This window comes from Balaenoptera borealis (assembly GCF_965194805.1).
Source record: "Balaenoptera borealis genome assembly, chromosome: 3".
In the NCBI taxonomy this organism is placed as follows: domain Eukaryota; kingdom Metazoa; phylum Chordata; class Mammalia; order Artiodactyla; family Balaenopteridae; genus Balaenoptera; species Balaenoptera borealis.
The window spans coordinates 151415429-151440371 of record NC_138866.1 but is presented as its reverse complement, the minus strand read 5'-3'; the positions used below and the strand labels follow the sequence as shown (position 1 = coordinate 151440371).

General features: G+C 49.9%; 1 protein-coding gene across 10 annotated transcripts in view; it reads left to right on the top strand.

Annotated features, from left to right (window-relative positions):
* The window catches only part of ARNT2 (aryl hydrocarbon receptor nuclear translocator 2), a 201601-nt gene extending 183940 nt beyond the window's left edge, over positions 1-17661 (top strand). For 4 of the 10 annotated variants that reach the window (XM_082388509.1, XM_082388508.1, XM_082388502.1 and 1 more), the window contains 3 exons: positions 318-483; positions 11523-11659; positions 13271-17661. In XM_082388509.1, the coding sequence (XP_082244635.1) occupies positions 318-483; positions 11523-11659; positions 13271-13369 (402 nt within the window). In that variant the 3' untranslated portion in view covers positions 13370-17661. Of the gene's footprint in view, positions 1-317; positions 484-11329; positions 11500-11522; positions 11685-13270 lie in introns of those variants that run through there. The other 6 variants (XM_082388504.1, XM_082388507.1, XM_082388505.1 and 3 more) reach the window with 5 other exon arrangements.
* Positions 17662-24943: the final 7282 nt, after the last annotated feature.

Below are 24943 nucleotides of genomic sequence, written 5' to 3'. Positions count from 1 at the left end.
ACGGCCGTCCTCTGGGCTGAGGGCTCCTTGCCAAGGTCCCATAAGCAGAAGGCAGAGGACCTAGATCACTGTAGCCCTGGGGGTGAATTTCAACCAGACCTGCCCCAGAGGTCCGGGGCCCGAGTGCTGTGGTTCTTGGGCCAGCACACAGTGGGCCGATCCCAGGCCTTGTGCCCAGCAGGCCCAGGAGGGCCTTCGGAGCCGCTCTCAGCCCAGGGCGGGACTGTCACTGCGGGTGGCAGTGACCAGCCCAGGCCGTGGGGCGGGGGAGTCCTGCAGCTGATGCTCTCCATCTCTGTGCTTCGTCCTGATTGTAGCCAATCCCCTCTCAGTCCAGCAAGACTCAGTCTTCTCCCTTCGGGATTGGAACGAGCCACACCTACCCGGCCGACCCCTCCTCCTACAGTCCTCTCTCCAGCCCAGCCACCTCCTCGCCCGGCGGGAACGCCTACTCCAGTCTTGCCAACAGGACTCCAGGGTTCGGTAGGTGGGGAAGGAGGGAAGGAACGCCTGGGAGCGTCAGCAGGGGTGCTTTCTGGACATGCCGAGTTTGGGGGTCTGAGCCCCAAGCTCCCAGAATCCTGCCGCCGGGTCTGGAGATTTCCAAGCGCCTCTTCTCTCTGGCTATCTGGAGGCCAGTCGTGTCCCTAAGAGACTGGCTGCCCAGACCTCGGCTTTGTGGATTGACTTTATCATTTTCAAGGCTCTGGGACTCTACTCCCTTGCGCTGATGCCATCTGAATGCTATTTTAACCCTTTATGGCCCTTGGCAAGAACTTTTAAGTCGCCCAAGCCCAAGTCAAAAACCCTATAGTCCTATTTCAAAAAACTAGAGAAGTATAGGTTATAGGGATGACCAATTGTGTAAATAAATGGGGTAAATAATAAACACTGTAAAGTTCACTTTTTAATATTAAAAGAGGGATCCTATCCCGCGTAAGAACACCTTGCCTAGCTTTGTTTGCACAACCTCAGGCCATAAAGGGTTAAGTAACCACTCCCTGTGGTGCACTTCCCAGGAGCCCTTACCACTGCTCACCCTGCAGGTATTTAATGGACCCCCTCAGCATGTCTGCCAGGGTCAGGGTTCCATGTCACATGGCGGGGGCTCAGAAGGGACCGTGGGGCTGGCAAGAAGCCTGAGCTGGTGCCCATCTTCCCGTGTCCCCGGAGAGAGACAGCCAATAGTGTGCTCGGGGGAGGGAACATGAAGCAGAGCCCAAACATCTGAATTTCCATTTGAGTTGCAAGCTTCCTCTTAAGCCGTGTCAGCCTTAGGAAGGAGCTGTGCCTTGTTCCTAGCCCATACCTGGGGTTGGCAGCTATTCTCACGCCCTCTCCGTCCCCACCACTAATAGCAGCACTTCTGGTCCCCTCAGCCCGAGGTCTCGAGTCTCGGGGCCCAGCATTTCCCGACTCCTTATCTGTCGCTCCCCCTTGGACTCAGCCGTCCCCTCAGCGTGAATCCCATTTCCTTGTAGCAGGTTCTCACATTCAGCTTTAAATATTCTTGCCAGATTATCTGGTGAGTTTAGAAGCACAGCGCCCTATTTCAGGAAGGAGAAGCCCTGAGGCAATTGCTTTCAAGTCAGCCAGGCCCTCAACGTAGACCCACCCTGAGGTTGGAAGTCTGGTTCCCAGGAGCACTCCCGCCTCCCTGCAGTCTCTGCGTCCGGCTCCCTCACCTGGATACGGAGAGACCTCCCACCCTCCCCCACCCCCAGTCTCCTCCTGAAGGCTGGCCTTGGCACGCGTGGCATGCAGGCACCTAGTCCTTCCTGGAAGCACAGGGCCCACCTGGCACTGACCTACTCACCAGGCCCTCCTGAGTGCCAGGCCTCCTGAGTGCCAGGCCCTCCTGAGTGCCAGGCCCTCCTGAGTGCCAGGCCCTCCTGAGTGCCAGGCCCTGGGCTGAGCCCTGGAAACAGAGGGAAGGAGACTCGGTTCCGACCAGCAGTGCAGACACAGAGGCAGGGGAGACCGATGGGAACAGGGAGACGGCAGGCCAGTGCTGGAGGTGCAGCGGCCAAGGTCTACTGAAGGCAGGAGGGTCAGGAGAGGCTCAGAGGAGACCTGGCGCTCACCCCGTAAGGCCTAGAAGCACCTCAGTGTGGCTCTAGCAAGAAAGGAGGGGAAGCCACCCCCTGCCCCAACGACTAGGGCCTTTAGCTCTGTGAATCTGTCTGGTCTCCACTTAGCAAATGCCAGGCCCTGAAGTGCAAATGGAGTTGGAACACAGAAAGGACAAAGCGTGGGGCTGAGGCCACCGTACAACCTGAAGACCAAGAACAGGATCACACAAACGGGGGTCGAGGCTCAGCAACCATTTTTACAGCTGCCGTCCAGCTATCTCACACGCGGATGATAACAATAATAATTATGACAGTAGCTAACTCTTACCAGATGCTTACTACGTGCCCAGCACTTTACACATTTGAGTTCACTTAAAGCTCATGGTAGCCCTATGAGGGAGAAACTATGATTATTCCCATTGCACAGATAAGTAAACTGAGGGACAGTGAGGTCAGATAACTTACCCAAGGCCTCACGGCTGGTCAGTGGTAGCATCATGCCTGTGGAGCCAGGTAGTGCCATCTGAGTCTGTGCTCCCATCACTACCCTATCCTGGCCGTTCTCTCTAATCCATCGTTCAGGGTATCTTAGAGTTACGTGGGAATTGGATGCGTCCTAATTTATATTAATGAGAAAGGGGCTGGAACCCTTTCAATGAGTGCATGGAAGAGACTGTAAAATAGAGAAAGTAAGGACTGAGAAGTTTCTTGGGGCCCTACCATCAACACCTCGTTTGTTAACCTCACACAAGCAGTTTGAGTGGGAAAGGACACAGTTGGCGTGTTTTTGGAAGCCAGCTCAGGTGGAGCGATGAGGAGGACCTTCAGCAGGGTGGGCGCCACAGTCATCTGTGATGCAAGGCTCCTGGAGGACAGCTCCCAGGGCAGGCGGGGGAGGCCCAGGCAGAGGGGTCAGAGTTCACAGCAGGGTGGAGAGCCATGGTGTGGAGGTGGCCTGGAGAGTGCGCGGACCATGGGATCTGTGGAGTGTGGGTAAAACAAGCAGCTCCTGCTCCAGAGGGCTTCAAGGGCATGGAGTCCTGGGGGAGGAGAGGGGGCAAGCTTCGGTTATGGTCAGAGAAGTGGGGGGCGTGATTAAGGAAAGGGCCTGAGAGGTGTGTTATTAACGACGATGGCTGCTCCAGAGCACGTAGGGGAGGGATGCAGGAAAGAGCAGATGGGAGTGGATGAGTGGGGAGGGAACCGAGCAATCTCGGTAAAAGGTCAGTTTCATTAATTATTATTATTATCATTATTTTTAAAGCCTGATTTCCTTTTTTTTTATATTAATTAATTAATTTATTTATTTTTGGCTGCGTTGGGTCTTCGTTTCTGTGCGAGGGCTTTCTCTAGTTGTGGCAAGTGGGGACCACTCTTCATCACGGTGCGCGGGCCTCTCACTATCGCGGCCTCTCTTGTTGCGGAGCACAGCCTCCAGACACGCAGGCTCAGTAGTTGTGGCTCACGGGCCTAGTTGCTCCGCGGCATGTGGGATCTTCCCAGACCAGGGCTCGAACCCGTGTCCCCTGCATTAGCAGGCAGATTCTCAACCATTGCACCACCAGGGAAGCCCACATTAATTATTAAATAAATATGAAACCATTAAAACAGCTGGTGGTGTTTGCATTTGGTGTGAACATACCCTGGCCCGGTAGGTGCAGATCTGAGCGGCTTCCCCGCGCCTCCGCGAGTGCATGGGTGAGACAGCTGTACCTCGGGGCCTGTTGGTTGGGCCTGAGGGTTACAAGCAAGGCAGCCTGGAGAAGACCACACCCCATGAAGCCTTACCTTGTTGAAGGTGTATCCACCACAGGACACACAACCTACTGGGGGTAAACAAACTTGCCAGAGGCTGTGGGCTGCAGCAGGTCTGCAGAAGCAGCCTGGCAGCTGGCAGAGACACTGGCTAGAGGGCGCAGGTGGACCAGAGCCAGTGGACCCACCCACCAGGTGGCTGAGGTTTCAGGGAGAGCGCCGGCAGGGTGGGGCTGGCCTGCAGCCCTCTGAGTGATTGAGGATGCTTGCTGAAGCATGAGTGCCCCTGGGCCTCCTGCACGCTGCTGGTAGACACACGCCAGGCAGAAAAGCCACCCGAACCAGAAGACAAGCCACTTCCTCTGTGCCCGGCCTGTCTCTCCAGCTCCCTCTATTGACAAAGCCTAACATTGCACCAGCTAGCAAAGGAGAAATGTTTACAGGGTCCAGTTCCCATTTCACGAAGCAGGGCAAAGAAGGGTGGATCTAGAGGTTGGAGGCATTCAAATGGTAACTGCCAAAGATTTATACGATGCGAATCCCTGAATTGGTTAGTTCTCTGTTTCAACTACCCTCAGGCGTCTGCTTGTTGATATTACCGTGTTTCTAGGAGAAATGCAGGGAGCCACGCAGACAAGTTGCTCGATGAAAGTGGTTCAGAGGTGCTGTGGCAGGCCAGGCTTTCATTCCCTGACTTGGCTCAAGGGCTGCATATATGCCTTTTCAGGGCTGGGGCTAACTTACATTATTGTCATACCACCGTGCTTCCTGATGTAATAAGTTGGCAGACACAAGCGTGTCCATTGCTTCTCATTTGTTCCCCATATGCCTTTCAGTTTAGGAAGAGGTAGCTAAAGTATCTCATTCCCGCATAACACAAGTCACAGCTGGCCTAGCAGATTTACCTTGGAGAGGAAGATTGAAAGAATATTGTCATTCCAGAAATGTCGGAAGATTCTTTCAGGGAGAAATAGGATGAATAATTAGGGATAGGGAAGCAGGGTAGGATAAGCACTATGAGAGAGGGGATTTCAATAACCCGAAATGTTTGCAGGCACCCTGTCCCTCTTACTCCCCAGCTCCCACCCCCAAAACTCAGCCCTGGGACTTCTTCAAATTCTGTAATTTGAGGGAATTATAGACCATTCCACCCTTACTAGTTAGTGATGAAAAGACAAGATCTTAACCAGAAATCGTGTGAAGCACGTGATCCTTGTTGTGAGGTGCAGCTGGAAGGCGCTCATAAGAGGATAAGCTGCCCCTTTGGTGCTCTTTGCTGGCTTTATCCAGCAGGGCTTCTGAGCTGCGGTGCTGTGGACACTTGGCCCCAGGTGATTCTTTGTTTGTTCATGGAGGGTGTTTAGCAGCACCCCTGGCCTCTGTCCCCCATTTATGACAATGGGAAATGTCTCTAGACATTGACAATTGTCCCTCCAGGGTGAGGGGGCAAAATCATCCCTGCTTGAGAGCCACTGAGCTAAACCCAACCACTTAGGACCTTCAAGTGAACCTTGACCCTTAGGGCAATTTCCAAATCAGATGAATCTCACCAAAAATGTTAGTTAGCAAAAGTGAAATTATAACGTTGAGTGCCAGTGAATTTTTGTTTTAAGGAAGTTGTCATCCGCTTCCCCCTACAACCTGGAAATCTACAAGCTCCTCAAGATTCTGACTTTTGGTTTGAAAGCCCACCCAGTTGGCCCAGATAGTAGCAGCCTAAAAATATACTCTATTTGGACCCCTGGGCTGGCAGGTGGCTCAGGCATCCAGCCAGGACTGTAGCAGCCTAGGCCTTGCTCAGGAAGCCCACAGAACACAAGAAACAGAGCATGGCTAGAACCTAGCTCATGGTTTGCAGCCATATACATGGCTTTGGGAGCAATAAGGCAACACAAGGATGTTGGTTAACACTGGGGCTTTTTCCAGAAAGAAACTTGTGGGTACATCTCGAGGGCAGGCCACGAACATGCCCTGTTCACCATCTGTCTGCAGGCAGGTCAGTCAGGGCCAGGGTTTAGGCTAAGACCCCACACGGCTCTGTCATCTGGGAGAGGTCATGTCGTAGTTATTACTCATTATTTAATCAGAGAGGTCACTAATGCAGCTCAGGAAAAATTTCAGTAGCAGAGACTGAATGGAGGGCTTTCCCCTTTAACTCTCCCACCACATGGCCGGGGAACTCATCCTGCAGATCATCTTTGGATGTAATTTTCTCCAGGAAGATGCAGATTAAGTTAGGTCTTGCTCCTTTGTCCCTCCACACTGCCCATGCTTCCCCTATAAGCACTCTTAACAATTCCAATTGCCTAAGTACTCATCTTTCTTTCTCAATGGGTTGGGCCATTGCAATCCATTGTATCCCCAACACACTGCTCAGTGTCAGGTGCATAGTCAGGGTTCAGTATGAAAGCTGCATTTATCAAACGAATGCACGTGGGCTTCAGTGTCAGAAAGGTTAGATTCAAACCCTGCCTCTGGCATTTATAAGCTAAATGAGTTGAGCATATTTCTTCACATCTTTGAGCCCCGGTTTCTTCATCTGAAAAATGTGGAAGATGGACCCATCTCTTAGAGTCAGAGTGAAGAAGAAATGAAATAATGTCTAGAAAGTACCCAGCACGATGCCTAGCACATAGTCAGTACTCCAAAAATACTAGTCAGTACTCCAAAAATACTAGTCAGTACTCCAAAAATACTAAGTCGTTTCCCTCCTTCCTTAACTACTTTATGCTGTTTCTAAAGCAATCCAGTTAATTGATTTTTTTCTGTTGCACACATTTAAGAAGAGCGCTTCCCTCCCCAGAAGTTTAAGAATTTTTATTCTGAAATCTTGTCCCTGTAATTAATAGAATCACCCCAGATACAAATGGAGAGCTAATTTTCCTCTAATCTTCACCCCCACTCCACCCTGCCCTGTCTCTGGCTGTCACCGAGGAAGACTGATGAGAGAATGTGTTTTTGTTTCATTATAAGTCAACGATGTCCAGGAAGCCTCAAAGGGGAATAGAAGTAAAAGTGAACAGAATGTTCATGTTTCTGCCTTCTTCTCCCCTCTTTCCTCTCCTTTTTCCATTCCTTTATTCTTGCCTTCAGCAGATACTTATTGAAGCCTCCTTTATTCCAGGCAGTATACTCAGTAAGGCCTGGGACAGACGTAGATAAGATCTCTGGCCTTAAGTTACTCACGATCTGGGGATGGGTCAGTGTAGCGTGATGGGCACCATCCCGAGAGACAATGCAAGTGCTGCAGACGAGCGAAGAAGACAGAATGACTGAGGGAATCCGTCGTGCAGGGTCACGTTCAGTCGGGACTTTGAGCATGAGTAGATTCCTGCAGGCACAGAGCAGGGGAAGGATGCCCACGACGGAGAGACCACAGGTGCCAACAGCACAGAGACAGAGCGGTGTGCAGTGTTTGGGGCGGGGGTATGTGACTAGGGGGAGAGGGGCTGGGGGCACAAAGAAGGGGGAGATGGGGTTCGAAAAATAGGAACCATATGCTGAAGGCTCGAATGTGCCCACTATGAGGGACGTGGACGGTGGGGGACTGTGTTTTTTTGTTTTGTTTTGTTTTGGCCACGCCACGTGGCTTGTGGGATCTTAGTTTCCCGACCAGGGATTGAACCCGGGGCCACGGCAGTGAAAGCACCAGGTCCTGACCACTGGGCCGCCAGGGAACTCCCATGGGGTGGGGGTGGGGTGCGGCGAGGGGAGACTGTGTTAGTTTCTAAGCAGCGGATGCCGCTGTAGGAAGACCACCCCGGTAGCTGCGTGGGTCTGGGGGAGATTGGGTGCTGGCCCGGCGCGGAGCACTGGTGGCGGCTGTGAGAATGGATGGAGGGAAGGAGACTGGGCGGAGGGGTGTTAGGGGATTGGGGATGCAGCAGAACCCAGTGAGTGACTGGGCGTGAGGGGTGGGTGAGAGCAAGGAGTTGACAGGTGTGGTGTCCCCGTCTGGGCTGTCCAAGGAGGTGGGACGATTGTTTTAGGCGTGAGGGGTCCAAGGTGTCTGTCATACTGTTTAGACACGTTTCCTAAGGTGGATAGATGGACCCAAAGCTTAGGAGAGAAACTGCGCTGTAAACACCACCAGAGATGTGAGATGTGACTCTGCCACTCCCAGGTCCTCCTTTCACGCCCCTCAGCACAGCCAAACATCAGTCCACAAGTCCTGGCACCTCTTTCTCCAGAATACCTCAGATCCATCCACTTCTCTCCACCTCACGTCTGTTGCTACTGTCATCTCCTGCAAGGATTACTCGTGCAGCCTTATGCTACCTGGGCTTCTTCCCCCTCACCTTGTCCCCTCGTCCACTGACAAGAGTGACCTTCCCAAACGTGAAGGTCTGTGTGTGACGCACCTCAGCTTAAGAGCCTTCAGCAGTTCTCTGCTGCCCTCAAAATCCGTCACCCTCATGGTGTGGGACCTGACCCCTGGTGTGCCCTCCAGCCAGGTCACACTTCTCCGGGCCCTTTGGCATCCGGAACCTCCTGTAGGTCCCTGGGTGGAACGGACCCTCTTCACTGCCACGTCTTGTACAGACTGATCCTTGTGTCTGGAATGCTTTTTAACCCCACCTCCAAGGCTTACACCTGGTTGACTACTAACTATTCCCCTTCTGCTCTCAAGTGAAGTCTCTGAAAAGCATTTTCTACTTGCCATAACTCATACTGAGGGATAACTAGGTTAGGTATCCCTCCTAAGAGGTTTTTTATTCCAGCTCTGCTCAACCTTCTTATAGCAGCTTACAACTGGATGGACATAGCTGCTTACTCCTCTCCCCCGACCATGCTGTAAGCTCCTCGAGATAGGAACTGTCTTGTTTCCCAGTGTATGTACAATACTTGCCTGGAGCCTGGGTCAGAGTAGGAGCTCGGGAAATATCTGTGCAATGAATCAATCAATCAGTTAGTTCATGGGGATAGAAGAGGTTGCCCGCATCTTGTCTGCTGATCAAAGGGAAGGCCTAACTCAGACCTCTGCATTCAGCCCATGTTAAGGAGCAGAGACATATGTAAGAACCAGGGGGCACCTGACAAGGAGTGGCGTAGGAGGTGGTGGAACCAAAATCAGATGTAGTCGGAGAAGTCAACCAAACAATTTCGAGAAGATGGTGGTCATTAAGTGTTGATACCCAAGAGAGCTTAACAATGAGAATTGAATTTGAATTTCTGTTGGGTTGGGCTCAGATATACAGACTTGGCTGCAGAGTGATTGCAGAGCGTGGAGGAGGGAGGGAAAGGTGAGAAGGTGCTGTGTGTATGGACAGCAAAGGGAAGGAGAGATAGACATGGAGCTTGAGGAGCATGTATTCGTCTGCTAGGGCCGTCATCACAAGATACCACCAGCTGGGTGACTTGCACAACAGAAACTTATTTTCTCACCGTTCTGGAGGCTGGAAGTCTGAGATCAAGGTGTCAGCAGGGTTGGTTTCTTCTGAGGCCTCTCCCTTTGTCTTGTAGATGGCCACCTTCTCCCTGGGTCTTCACATTGTCTTCCCTCTGTGCCTGTGTCCGGATTTCTTCTTCTTATAAGAACACCGGCCATATTGGATCAGGGTCCACCCATATGAGCGCATCTCACCTTAATTGTCTCTTTTTTAAAAATATTTATTTATTTATTTTCCTGCGTCGAGCCTTAGTTGTGGCATGCGGGATCTTAGTTCTGGCACGCGGGCTTCTCTCTAGCTGTGGCGCATGGGCTCAGTAGTTGCATTGTGGCACACGGGCTCTCTAGTTGTGGCATGCGGGCTTAGTTGCCCCGTGGCATGTGGGATCTTAGTTCCCCAACTAGGGATCGAACCCACGTTCCCTGCATTGGAAGGTGGATTCTTAACCACCGGACCACCAGGGAAGTCCCCTTAACTGCCTCTTTAAAGGCCCCTTCTCTGAATACAGTCACAGTCTGAGATACTGACGGCTGGACCTTCCACATATGAATTTGGGAGACACACTTCAGGCCACGTAGGAAGGCAGAGTGGAGAGAATTAATTCATGACGGGCATGACTCCAGCGGGGAATCACTGTGGCAGGAGGGTCCTGGAGGAAGCCGGAGGGCTCCTGAGAGGCAGTCGTCTCTGAATATGCGAGGACAGTCCTCATGCTGTGCCCCAGCCTTGCTTTCAGCACAGGTGGCTGTGTCCATCCGTCCTCCCTCCGGGCAACAGGTGGCCCAGCTTGTGCTTAGCCTCCTGGGCCTCCAGGATGGGGGCCGAGTGTCTGTCCAGTGGGGCTTCCCTCACTGCACCAGCTGGGGCTGCTGTGCATTTAATCTTGCCACACCAGGCCTGTTCTAGATTGTCCCATTCCGAAACTGGGCCAGGGGATGTGATTCTATGAAAGAGTTCCTCCTGGCCCAGGGAGTCTCATGAGAGAGTCTTAGGTAAAGGCATTTCAGCAAAGCCAGACGCATTTTTTTTAAACAACAGAATCCTACATACACGATAGATTTAAACCCCTCTTGTGCTGAAATAGGGAATCGTATCCTTCCCTGATTTTCTAAACCCCTTTACCAACTGTGATCGTGCAAAGCTTGAAAGGCACCAGTGGTGAAGCATTCGAGGGAGTGTATGTCTTATTAAAGCCGTTTATGTCTCAGGCAGTAGGTGAGATGTATGTGTCAGAGAGAGAGGGATTGATTCTTCCCCCTGCACACTGTCTAGCCTTCCCCCAGATTAACCCAGTGCCCACTCAGCAGGTGGTGAGTAGGGTCACCTGTTGGAAGAACAAGTGGAGCCACGATGAGGCCTGTCCTGCCACCCAGAGCTTGACAGTGAACCCATTGCCTCCAAAACGTTATTGCATGGTTTGGAACAAGAAAAAGTTCCTGTGGTTTTTTTTTAATACACCTTAGGATAAACTACCCCCCTCGGGTTGAATATTTAAATGTTTTAGATAAAATTCTGCTCATTTTTCTCAGTTTCTGTTTTTCCATTGGGTATTTCTTGTAAAGTGTAGACAGAAGCAAGGTTGCTCTCACTTACAAATTATAATTTGCTGATTCCCACAAAAAGACCTGTCTTCTTGTCTAAGCTGCACCCAAATGCCTTTCCTCCCAAACCAGTGGTGCTGAGAAACCCTCAGCTAAAGAGATGGGCAGAAAGGGCCATGGCTCTTGGCGCCCGTGGAAGGACCTTGGGGAACGCCACACGTGGCTTCAGCCCAGTTGCCCAAAAGGCAGCGAGGCTGCCGGAGGTCAGGGCTTGCTGAGTGAGGCTCTTCCTCTGTCAGGGCCAGGTTCCTTTAAAGATCAGCCTGTGAGCCGAGGGGCATCCAGAGTGGCAGGGACCGCCTCTCCCTTCTCGCGCATGTCCAGGAGAGGGCTGCTCTCAGCCACAGACAGGCCCCACGGAAGCAAGCCTCCAGCAGTGATCACAGAGGGCCGAGGGCTCTGAGGCTTAAGGCCCTGGTCACCCGGCAGGTGCACGCGGGGAGAGCCACCCTGTCTGCCCAGTCCCTGCGCCATTCGGCAGAGAGCCCCCTTTCCTGTTTCACCCATCCAGCTCTCGGGTGCGCAGCCAACTTCTTATCTATCAGCCAGCGTGAGCGAGAGGGGGACGGCGAACACAGTCAGCCAGCCCTGGATGGAACGCGCCTTTCAGAAATGTGGGACCCTCTGGGCTGCAGTGGTTCTTAGGTCTCCCAGAGCCGCGGGATGGCTTTTAAAGGAAGTGTCCTGTGCGTCGGATCTTTCAGCTGAAAGTGGACAAGGTAGCGGGCAGTTCCAAGGGCGGCCCTCGGAAGTCTGGTCGCAGTGGCAAAGCCAGCACCACGGACAGCAGAGCGGGGAGCAGCACCCCCACCAGCAGCCCGGTCAGACTGAAGTGTTCCAGGTAAATCAGCGAGCACCGCCTTCTCGTAGGTACCGCCGCCTCTCTCTGCTTCCTCTCCCCCTCGGTCTCTGCCTCCCTGCCACAGCGAGACTGTGAGTGCTGACCCCTCCCAGGGAAGGTAGTAGCCCCGACTCGAGGGGGGCCAGGAGTAGGAGGCTCGGCTCCTCTCGTGAGCTCCACGCAGGTATTGCTGGTTGAGGCTGCCTGGGCGCCTTGCCACCCTTGAGTTTTTTGAACCATTCCTGGTCCAACCCTCGCACCTGGGGCAGCCCTGACCTAAGTATGCAGCGGCAGTGGACACCGCCGGCAGCCCCGCGGCGCAGGACCCAGCCCCTTCGGGGTGTTCGGAGCCCCACTTTTCAGCCAGAAAAGTTCTCACTGGGGAAAGGCTCCTGTTGGGGGCATGAACCGGCTGAGGCTCCATCCACCCCACCAGGTCTTCATGAGGGAGAAACACCTCCTAACAAGGGCCCCAGGTGCCTTCTGTCATGTCCCAGAGCCTGCCCCGCAGAGCAAGGATGGGGGAGGAAGCACCTGGTGGTAGGGCTCTGAGACCCGCAGACTATGATCCCCCTTCTCAAGGGAGAGCTTTCCGTTTACCCCACCCTCGTCCCAAGCACCTTTCCCACCAGGTCGAGCAGCATCTTCAGAGACAAAGGTCTAGAACCCAGATGTCACTCCAGGTCCCCAAAGGGGCAGAATCCTTTTACATATGCAGAGAGGTATCCTGACCTATAATGATCAGTCCCTCCTTCCTCCATCCATAAGGCTCAGCCCTGGCCCATCCTTATGCCTCACAATTGCCATGTAAGGCAGAATTCCCTAACCTGGTTCTTCATGGTCACGATGCTAAAAAGAATTCTTGGTCAAAGAAGTTTGTGAAACATGATTAAACAGAGTTATTCGGTTTCTTGACTGCAGGACTTATCAGAGCCTTTATTATACTAACGAGGACTGAGGATTTTTAGGAGGTAGGCAAAGTATACCTTGTTTCCCAAACTCATTTGTCCACAGAATTCTTTCCTCCCAGAGTATCTCATGGGCCAAGAATTGGACACAACACACTTTGGGAAATTTGCCATAAGGGATTGAAATATAGCTCCTCGGATTTTCTGGATGGGTAGTCTGAGGCCCAGAGAACTTGAAGGACTTGTTAAAGGTGAAGTCTAACCAGGCAGGGATTTGGCCTTGCCCTAGATATACACAGTGAAGACAGGCCACTCAGCTGTTCACGCACGCAGCCCTCCTTTTGCCCCTCCCCGTGTTGCAGTGCTGTTGCATTTTGATCGTCGGTTGTATGTACCTTGCTTGGCACCAAGCTGGGTTCTCCCCACCAGTGGGCCTCTCGTCCGCCCTGTGTCCTGGCTCCGTTTTAAATAGAGAAAGGTCGTGTCCTGATGTTGTGTTTGTGTGCTGGAATGACAGCTTCCCGGGATCTCAGACATTTGAGGACCGTCTCAGAGCATCCCTCAGGTGGCCGGTGGCGTGCTCCTGGGCCGCCCCCTTAGAGAGATGACCGTGAGGGTGGCTGGCCGGCTGGGCTCCCGGGATGTGCCGGTGCCCAGGAGGGTGAGCCCACTCCGCTGCGCTGTCTTGTCTTCTCTCCTGCAGGACATGCTGCCCATGCCAGGGGATCCAACCCAGGGGACCGGCAACTATAACATCGAAGACTTTGCCGACCTGGGCATGTTCCCGCCGTTTTCTGAGTAGCTGCGGACAGAGCGAGGCTTCCACCAGGCAGTGCCCCCCATGCTGTGACATCGACGCCCACGTGCACGGGGCCCCCCCGCGCCCTGCTTGCCCTGCCGCGGGACCCCCCAGCAGAAGACATCTCGCCCCCCGTGTTCCCCTCACTGCCATGGTGTTGCTCAGCTTCTAACCCACAGCTGCAGCTGCGCGGCCACCGACCAGGAGCCCGGTAGACGTCAGGGGCTGGTTGTATTTATTGTATTTTACCTGTCTATGCTTGGGAGGCGAGCCCATTGGGTTCTTAAAATCTGGTTGTGAATAATCTCATATTAGACAATTCTCATCTGTAAAAAGTTCAGTTACAGCTCAGAGAGCCCAAGCCGCACCCTCAGGCCTGCCCAGGAAGCTGGAATCTGGTTTCTTCTGGCCTTTAACTCCTGTGTCCGGGTGGGGCTTAGGGGGTGTTGGGGAAAGACGTGAGCAGGGTGCACAGGCTTTGTTCTCGGAGCCGGAGAGGAGGAGCCTGGGGACACCGGGGGGGGACGCCGGCTCCTCTGGGCCCTGTCTCAGCCACGTCTGTCTGTGCATCCGTCGTGCCGTGAGACGTGTGTACTTGGTGCAGTGTGATGTGAATCCTTGTCCTGATGGATGTGTTGTGCCCCGTGTCTGTCGTGTGCGGCCACAGTGAGGGTCTAGAATCCAGGGTGTGTGGCGAGAGTGACATCCCGGATGTGCAGCCCCATCCAAGCTGAGCAGGAGCCCCTGTGGCCGGAGGAGGCAGGGCCCAGGGTCTGGGCGCCGGGCGGACAGGCTGAACTGAGCAGACGGGCACTTGACAGTGTCACCCTGGCCGGGAGCTGCTCACTTTGATGGGTCAGTTGTTTGGTCCAAGCCCCCCGTGTGCAGATTCAGAGTCCACGAGAGTGCCCACCCTTTCCTCTCTGTGTCTGAAGAGCAGCCTCTCCTGGTTCCGCCAGGGCTTCTCGTCCTTGCCCTGTTGGCGAGAGCCGGGCTTTGTCCCCGCCCGACGGCTGCAGGGGGCACCCCTTGAGCTCACAGAGACCCTGGCCCCCATGGGAGTGTGAGGGGGAGGGCAGGGCGCCCAGGCCTCCCGGTCCTTCTGTGCCACAGGGTGCTTTCCTGGGACCAACCTCTGGAGATGACTGAGGGGTGAGCCCTGTGCGTGGAGGTGGGAGCTCTGAGACGTTCCCCACCAGGCCACCCGAGCCTTCTCTCCCCAGCCGGCTGGGAACAGTGGCTTCTCGGGGGGCGGAGGCGGGGCGGGGGGTGGTGGGGATTGCGGGACCCCGGCTCCGGTTTTGGTTCCAGCTCTGGTTCTGCCGCAAACTCGCCAGGGCCTTGAATTCCTCAGGTGGTCTCAAGACAGAGTAAGAGCTGACTTCTAGAAGCTTCTACCTGGCTGACCTCTGAGCTCCCGGTCCCTGGCTTGCTGTGTTTCCCTCAGATTTGAGGAGATCAGTTTAAGAATCCATCCCTCCATTTTTACTTACCTCTGCCCCTCGAATGCCCTTGACGCTAAGGAAGGAAACTCTCGCGTTCTCTTCCTTTCCTAATGGTCACCCTCCTGTCCTGCATCAGCATCCCATCAGCTCACCGACTCCTAAAGGGGAGAAACGCTGCCCGTGCGTGGCTGCCTCGGGGCAGGTGGAGGAGCCCATGCACGGGGAAAGCCTTCCCTTCCGGCCCACCCCTGTCAGGCACCTGGCTGGGAAACGACCCTTGTATCCCTCGTTCCGTAATTCTGATGGGCCAGGCAGAATGGAGTTGCTTCTGGGCTGCCTGAGCGGGGAGTGAGCCTGGCCTGCAGGAAGGAGCCGGGGGACGGGGTTTGCTCTCATCCTCTGAAAGTTCTGCATTAAAACCCCAGCCCTGGCTGGCGTCCAGAGGGGGTGTGTGCTCAGTCCTGCCTGGAGAGCTCCAGCGATGAAAGTCCACCACTGTCCAGGAGAATACCTTTGTCCGGTAGCTTTGTGTGATCCCAGTTTCTAGGCTCTAAATTAACACTGACTGTACAGTTTCTAGAGTGGCTCTTAATCCTTTTGTATATAGTGGTGATTGGACGTGGGGTTTAGACGCACATGATATCCTTTTACCCTTAGGAGCCTTTTGGCTTCTGGGAAAATGGCAAGTGGCTGAAACTCCACACACCCTGTCAGTACCAGACCCAGAAGGGGCTCCGGGGCGCGCCCTGCCCCTGGGGCCACCTCTGCCCGCCCCTGCCCCCAGCCCTGAGCTTGCCCCAGGCGGTGGGCTTCATTATTTCCCAGAAAGGCACAAAAAGAGCTTTTGGATCAAAGAATGGTTTCTCAGTGAAATGAAAATGGACTTTTTGTGGCGTTTAGTCTCTGAGTTTGGAAGTTTGACGGGGGATGAGGGTACGTTTGTCTTTCCTTCTGGTTTCGGAGGGCACTTGGGGATTTTCTGAGGGGCACACACTGGTCGGCACGCCGACTAGGCCCAGCCCATCTGGGCTGTGCTGGGTGCCGAGGGGATGCAAAAGGACAGAGGAGGACAGCCTCGCCCCCAGGGACCTTTCATCTACTTCACCCACTTACACAGCATCTAGGGTGAGGACCACTCAGTTCTTGGTCCTAGAAGGCGAGGATTCATGGGCGACTGAAAGCCAGACATAAAGGGGGAGCATCGTGACTAAATAGGCCCAACGTCCCCCTTCCAGCTTTGTGCCCGGAGCCCACGGCGGGTGTCTGACTGCAGTCTGACCCGCAGCTCGAGTTCTCTGTTCTCTCTATTCCCCATTCCACTCTTTGGTTGTGATTCTTAGAAGCCACCATGTGGCCACGAAGGAACAGAGAAGACCGAGAGGATCCCACATCCGAGGGATTCTCTCCCCAAGGAATTTTAAGACAAACTGGAGTGAGAATTAAAGCCCTAGAGGGTCTAATTACCCCAGTTTGCAGAAGAACCTCCCTCGCCAGTCCCGCCCAGCCAGGAGGCCAGGATGCCCACGGCCCCTGCGTCGGCGTGGCCTTCGGTCCTGATCCCTCTCCTACTGGAGACGGAGGCAAAGCTGGGCTGGGAAGGCGAGCGGCACCTGGGACTTCGGCTCTGGGACTCTCTTCCTCACTCACACCTCATCTCACAGCTACTAGGCCTTCGGCTGGCTTTCCTTAGGCTGAGCAAGCAGAAGGCTTTCCACCCAGAAGGGCCGGGCAGTGGCTGCCTGAACTATTGGTGAGGACACAGACGCCGCCACGCTGAGGCTCGGCCTGGACTTGGTTAGGGAACTGCGACAGTGGCTCCGGAGGTTCTAGAACACCCTGCCTCTGTGTTGCTCCCCACTAGCTTTGTCTTTAGTTTTGGTTTCAGGGAGCAATAGAGCATCACAAACAGCCGCATTCTTCTCTGCTTCCCGGTTTATCAAATTCAACCCTTCTGTTGTTTCCTGAATACCTGTTGCAACGAGTAGGAGTCTGGTAGCTGATGGAACTGACATCGGGGAGCGTGGATCTCCTGTGCCAATAAAGAGACCGTGTTTCCCCAGACGAGCCACCCTAGACACTATCAGTGCTGTGGCCGGGCTTGGCCGAGAGATGAGTCAGGCCCCGGGGAAATTAGTGCGTTCCCTTCCGGCCACATCAGTACCTGGGCCAGCAGATGAGCAGTGAGCCTCTCCCCGCTGGGCCCACCTGCTCCCTAACAGTTACGACCTGTCATATTAGCAAGACCAAGCCGGTCACCTAACAGCTCTAGCCAGTAACAAGTCAGGATGGAAATGCTCCTTGTTCCACTAGAAAGTATGGGTTTGGTCATGAGGTCGCTGTGTCCTGACTTGCCAGGACAGCCCAACTTGTCCGTTCCAACCCTTCCCCCCATGCCAGATCCTCATCTTGGATATGAAGGGAACTGGCTGTCCTCTTTTTCCTCGGCTGCCTGGCGTCTGGGGCAACTTGAAGCGACATCACACCACAATGCAGGCACATTTTCACATGTAGGTGTGGCTGGGTCTTGGGGCCAGAGCCTATGGGCCAATGACTGTGGAGGTGGGAAAAGGGAGGTCTCACAGGAACAGGGCAGCTTGCTTCCAGTAACAATCTCATTTTCCTTCAAAAGCGAGAGAGTTCACAGATGAGCTTCAGTGGACAATTTAAGCACTTAATCGTTTCTCTTTTAACCTTTCTTCTTATGAATGTGAACTGTGCTGTGGATAAATCATCATTTGTATTTCTTGAATGTTCTCTATGACTAACAGTTATTAAGTCAGTTGTGTATATGTGTAACTAATGTAACTGCCTTTTAAAATTTCATTACAATAAAAATGGCTTTGCTCTGAACGCTGAATAGCCCAGGCCAACTTTGTAATTGAACAATTCGTAGAACCTACTCTTGGAGTTTGGGAGATTATCTCGTATTACGCTTCCTAAGGGCTGTGTTGTGTTGTAGCCATGAAAGTGTGTAGAATACACATATGCTAAAGAGTGACTCTGTCAGGGGGTCTAGCTATGTAAAATTAAAAAAGAAACTAATAGTTCTTGGCTTTGTATGTTAGGCAAGGCCCTCTAGAAGGCTCTTTGCAAATGCAATTTTTATTATCATTATAAACCTCTGCTATGTGGATATGATTCCTGATTTATAGATTAAGAAACTGGGACTCAGAGAAGTTAAGTGACTTATCTAAGAACACACAGGAAGGAAATGACAGAACCAAGATTTGATCTTAGGTCTCATTACAAAACCCTGTATATACTGTCCTCTTCAAACACTCTACAGTAATTATTTCTTTTTAAAATTCTCCCAAAATTAAATTAGTATTTTAATATGCTCAAACTTCTAGTAAATGCTTACAGAATCTAACCTTCTCTGTTGAAAGAAGACCATTTGGGTTCTAGCAAAATGGCAGACTAAAATCACTTGGAAACTCTTTTCCATCAAACATTTAGCATTGTTATTTTTTACAGCTTTATTGAGCTACTACTGACATAAAAGAAACTACACATATTTAATTGCACACGGGAGGTGGGAATTCCCTGGCCGTCCAGTGGTTAGGACTTGGTGCTTTCGCTGCCATAGGCCCAGGTTCAATCCCTGGTCGGGGAACTAAGATCTAGCAAGCAACACGGTGCAGCCAAACAAAACAAAAGCAAGTACTACAGGGAAAGTAAGTGCGGAACAGGAAATGAAGGTGACGATGTCCATCCGATTCCAAGTTTTGAGAAGTGGTGCACACACCCCATCAGCAGGTGATTGTGGTTATTTAAGAAGAAAATATTTTTAAAAATAAAATAAATGTAGACAGGAGAAAATTTTGCGTCCTTGAGTTAGGCATAGATTTCTTGGATACTAGAACAAACGCATGACCTGTAAAAGAATAAAATGACAAATTGGACTTTAAAAATTCAAAGGTCACAAACGTGTATTTAAATGACAAAACTCATGAAATTGTTCACTTAGGATGGGTTCTTTAAATTATGTTTTGTGTAAATTATGTCTAAATTAAGTGGATGTAAAAATCATTGCAGGAGTGTTTTCTGTGGAATTTGACAAAGTGATCCCCAATTTCCCATGGAAGAAGAAAAAAAAAAAAGAATAGCCAATACATTTTAATATGATATTTTAGAAAAAAGAAGAGAAAGAACGAAGAAGAAGAGAAGGAGAAAGATGGAACATTCAAACTACGAGGCGCCTGGAAACGTCATAATTAAAAGTGTGGATTGGCATAGAGATAGAAAACTAGATCCATAGAACACTGCAAAAAACCTAGAAGTACACACATTCAGAAAAGAGAATATTTGGTACACGTACCACTGAAGCGAGCCGGAGACTGTTATTTGCAAGCGTCAGCATTACATATCATGGCGACCAGACAGACTTCCAATAAATGGTGCTGGGGAAAAGCACATAGGAAAAGAAGTAATTATATGCTTATCTTACACAATATACAAAAGATAAATTCCACACAGATGAAAACATCTGAGTGTTAAAAAGCAATATATGTAAAATATTTAGAAAAAAATCTAGGAAAATATATTTATGAAATCAAGTCAGGGAAGGAGTTTTTAAACCAGGCACAGAGACCACAAACCAGGGAAAAAACTGTTATGTTTAAGCTCACTAAAAAATAATCAGCTTAAAGAAATGGAAAAGACAACCAATAAACTGGTAGAAATATTTGCAATTTATATACCCAACAAAGTGCTATTCACTTTGTTGAGAAAGAATATTCAGAGTATAAGGATTCATAAAAATCAATAAGAGGGACTTCCCTGGTGGTCCAGTGGTTAAGACTCTGCACTCCCAATGCAGGGGGCGTGGGTTCAATCCCTGGTTAGGGAACTAAGATCCCCACATGCTGCAACTAAGAGCCCACGTGCCACAACTAAAAGATCCTGCATGCCGCAACTAAGATTTATTTGGTGCAGCCAAATAAATAAATATATTTATTTATTTGGTGCAGCCAAATAAATAAATAAATATATTTTTTTAATCAATAAGAAAAATATCAGTACAACTCAGTAGATGAAGAGCCAAAGAGTTTGAATTGCCAATTCACAGAAACTCTAATGGCATTAGATACATGAGAAAAGACTGAACCTCACTAGTAATTAAGGGAAATGCAAAATTAAAGCAAGATAACATCTGTCACTCAGATTTACTAGGCATTTATTATGAGGATATGGGGAAACAGGGACTCTTCCCATGCTGGTGGGAAACAGGACAGATGCCCTGGCAGGTGTTACACAATATCCCGACACATCAAAAATGTAAGAGCCCTATGACTCAGTGAACACAAGCGTCTGTCCTAGGAAACCTCCCACGTGTGCACGAGAGGGCAGGTAAAAGGAAATTCACTGCACTGCTTGTAATAGTGAAAAAGTGGGAACGGGTCTAACCATCCTTTTAGCAGAGAAATGAATAAACTGATTTAGTCACACAAAATGTGTGTGCAGCACTTAAAACGATCTTGTAGCAGCGTGCACACGTCCTAAAAACATACTATTGAATTTAAAAGACTGTGCATATTTGCATAACTGAAGGCAATTACATATTTTTTTGTGCATAAATAGATATGCAGTAAAAGTTTTTTAAAAGAAGAATCTCATGGACGGATAGGCACAACTGAGGAAGGACATAGATGAGCCCCAGATTGAGCAGCTGGAGTTTGTCCTCTAAGATGAAGATAACAGGAGGATAATAGGAGAGGCTGAGCCCTGCCCAGATAAAAGACAGAGACCACATATTTCTCATTCTCAAAGTCAAGGAGACCTTCCCGACTACACAAGCACAGAAAGCCTCCTTGGAGGTCAAAAAGGGAGTGATGCCAACCTACCCACAGGCCTCTTTGCTGGAATCCATCTTGGCTAAGACATGCGTGCACACACAGGGGCGGACCCTGAGATAAACCAAATATGGACTCAGAACCAGGCAAAGCAAGATGATTGGCCCAAGGAAACTGGGAAGAAATGCCCCCTATAAGTGATTCAAACTACCACGAGGGCACTAATCTCTCTCCGAGTCCTCCCGTGTGTCTATCCACACGTACTCTTTTTCCTCCTAATAAACACTTTGTTTCACTACTTTCGCCTTTGTGGGAATTCATTTCTGCAAAGCCGTATGGGCCAGGGCCGTGTCACTGGCCACTGGTCTAGTGGCTAGGGTTCAGCACTCTCACTGCCAAGACCCAACCTCAATCTCTGGCCGGCACTGAAACCTTGCTTCAAGCTGCTGCAGGCCGAGGCCGCCTGAGATCAGATAGAGAGGGAAAGAGGGGAAGGAGTGGCTTGTGCGGTTGAATTCCTTAAAGCAGATTAAGACAGAGAAAAGAGAGAGGTGTTGATTGAAAATACAGGGAAAAAGAAAAGTATCTGAAGCAGTTATGGCAAAATGTTAAACACCTGTTTCATCTTGGTGATGAGCACATAAGAATATGGTATACTTTTTCTCAAATTTGCTGTATAGTAGAAATATTTAATAATTAAACATAAATCAGTAAATGAAAAAAACAGCTACTTAATCTCACTCTGTAGGACTTCCCTGGTGGTCCAGTGGTTAAGACTGGGCTTCCACTGAAGGGGGCACAGGTTCAATACCTGGCCGGGGAACTAAGATCCTACATGTCATGGGGCGCAGCCAAAAAAAAAAAAAAAAAGAAATCTCACTATGTAGTCAGAGAAATGCAAATTAAAGTAACAATGAGATGGCATTTCTCACTGATGGACTGGCAAAAGCACAAAATAGTGATTATATCTGCCACAGGTGAGAATACATGGGAAAGAATTTTCTCACAATTTTGGTAGAAATGTAAGTTTTCACAACTTATTTTGAGGGTACTGTGGCAATAACTGTAAATTTAAAATAAACATATTTTGATTCAGCTATCTCACTTCTAAACACCCTTCCTAGTGAAATAAAAGCTTTGAAATGTATAGATAGATATATAAGAATGTTTACTGCAGGAATATTTTCCAGTGGGAAAAAGCGAAATTAAGGCAAAGCCTTAACAGATGAACAAACTGGAGAACATCTGTATCATTAAATATTATATAGCATTACCTCAATGTATTAGCAAATGAAAGCAATAATCAGAAAAGCATAAATAATTTTAATCCATTTGATAAAAACAAACATTAGCAAAAGCTCATTTTGTAGGTTCGTTTATGAGTATATGATTGTGTATATATATGTGTGTGTGTGTTGTACATGTAGAAAATGTATAAAAATATTCACATTAGACTGTATTTGAAGGGGAGAGAATGGTCACAGGGATTGTAGAAGTGGAGAGAGTAAGCAAAAATGAAAATAAATACATATAACTGGAAAAGTGTTCTGGTCCCATTGCATTTATATAAAATTCTGTGTGCGTTTATATGCATGAAAGATTATGAAACGATAGTAACCTATCTCAACATGATAGAATCTCAGGTGAATTTACCTTTTATCCTTGTAATTTTTAATGTTATATGTTTTACAAAGAATATATATTACTTATAAAATCTTGAAAAATAATAAAAAGCGAATCGCCTGTCGGAGTAAGAAAATACTACTCAATGATCTGTGGTGACCTAAATGGGAAGGAAATCTAAAAGGAGGCAATATATGTATATGTATAACTGATTCACTTTGCTGCACGGCAGAAACTAACACAACACTGTAAAGCAACTATACTTCAATTTAAAACGAAAAAAGAATAAGAAAGTTAATGAGTAGCCACATACTTAGGAATTTAGATGCCAAGAGGTGGGAGAGAGAAGCATGCACTTATGCAGTGGTTAGAAAGAGCCGTAGCTGGACACACCTGTGACAGACCGGACAGTGAAAGAATTGCCAGGCAGGAACAGGAGAGAAGAAATAGTGAATAAAGCCCAAATACTTGCCAGGACCTGGGCTGGTACTTCACCTGTAGCCTCTCTTTAATCCCCCAAATAGACAACTAAACGAAAATACACTCTTGTCATAGACAGAGCAATAGTTATTATTTTCCTCATGTTACTAATAATATATGCTCATTATTTTTAAAGTAGAGAGTATAGGAAAGTATGAAGAATGAAAGATTTGATTCCAATTCTGCTGTTGATGAAGGGACCCAGTGAGAAGGGAGGGGCGACAGGGTTGAAAAGCAGTGGTGTGGAAGCACGAGGCTTCTCAGGATTGGAGGGGGGAATAAAGATGCAGGACCATCAGCTACGTTCTCACTGTGCTCCCTACACTTCCAAGGCCACCTCCCAGCCTCCCCGGGGTCCCAATGGCTCCTCATCTTCCACTGAGAGGAAAATAAGGTCGTCTCCCCTGTTACCATTTTGAAGCCTAACGGTTGTGAACTTTTACTTCTCCCGCACACCCTCTCAAGCATGTTCTCTCCGTAAACACTTGCGTGGCACCTGCCACTTGCCAGGCATGGTGCTGGGGCTACACAGCGAAGACCCATCCCCACCCCTAGAAGCCCCATCCCTAGGGGAGAGAGACAAGCAAACAGAATATGACGTTCTAGAGTGTGCTAAGGGTTTAGGAGGAGAGCACACATCCTGTGCCAACACAGATGGGCAAGGAGAGCTGGAGAAGGGCTGAATAGCTTGGAAGGCTGTGATTAGCATGATTTCACCCAACAGGTCCCAGATGGGGCCCATCAACAATGGACCCTCCCCACTGGGCTCACAGCTTGTTGGCTCAGCTTTTGCAGAAAGCACTTAATGGGTTCCCGTCTCCAAGCCCAAGACCCTTATAAATCATGAACCAGGTATGCCACCCCTCAGCAGCACACCGGATTAAAATGACTGGAATGCAGCCTGCCTCTGGTCCTACAGCCCAACTCCTAATTCTTCCCACACATTTCACTTAAGAGTCAAATAAAAATGCCAAAAACAAAGAAACATGACCTGGCACTAACGGGGCAAAGAAAACAACATTTCATCACAGCGATTCATCAGTGTGTGAGCATTTCTCTTCCAGAAGTGTCCTTGACAGTAAAAGCCATGTCGACTCATGTTTCTCATGGAACTTCCACATCCCTAAATGGCTACCATGTTTTTCATCATGGCCATGTTTGAGCGTAAGCTGGGCCCACAGAACTGAGCTCTGTCGGTTGATCCCTTAGACCCCTGACTACTCTTCTGGGAGGCGTAGTTCTGAGAGCTGCCTGTGGAAGACACAGAAGGTCACCTAGTCACATCAGCTCAGTGAGGAGCCAGGATCGCAAGTGCTGAGAAAATGCTAGAGACCTTGGAGTTATGTTTTCCTAGGTTCACTTCCCTCTGGCAGAAGGAAGTGTTAATGCACTTCCAAGTCATCAGGTAAGGGTGGGAGGGAGACCTTCGTCTAAGCATGGGTGCTCACACAGGGAGAAGGGCCGGCTCCCAGGAAGGTGGGACAGAAAAGAGAAAAGATCTCCGGTGTGGTGCTGAGGAGCTTTTCAGTGGAGGCTAGTTCAGGGTTTTTTTTCATCAGTCTCTGCCCAGTACATCCAACAGTACATGGTGCTCAGTGACTAGTCTTTAATTTGTAAGGAATTCCTTTGCTGTACACCTGAAACTAACACAACATTGTAAATCAACTACAATATAAAATAAAAATTGAATTAAAAAATTTTTTTTAAACTATAAGAAATTCAGGACTTCCCTGGTGGTCAAGTGGGTAAGACCCCGCACTCCCAATGCAGGGGGCCTGGGTTCGATCCCTGGTCTGGGAACTAGATCCCGCATACCTGCCACAACTAAGAGTTCACATGCCGCAACTAAAGATCCCGTGTGCCACAATTAAGACCCGGCGCAGCCAAAATAAATATAAATAAATAATAAATAAAAATAAATAAGTAGTTTTTTTAAAGTTTAAAAAAAAAACTATAAGGAATTCATTTTGCTCTAAGTCACAAGAATTTGACAGAAGAGGCAGAGGCAGATTCCTCAATTGTCCAGATTTACAGTGAGTTCATAATGACTGATAGCAGCTTGAGAGGCTTCTGGATAGGTCTCAGACCCCACGTCTGTGCCAGGGATGGGCATGCACACTTGTATTTTTATTCCTGTCTGCTTCAAGCAGATGGAGAGGACGGAAGTCAGTGGAGAGCTGGGATGGAGACGTGGTTAGCACTGGGTCATGATAAAAACTGTCTGAGCTCGAGAGGGC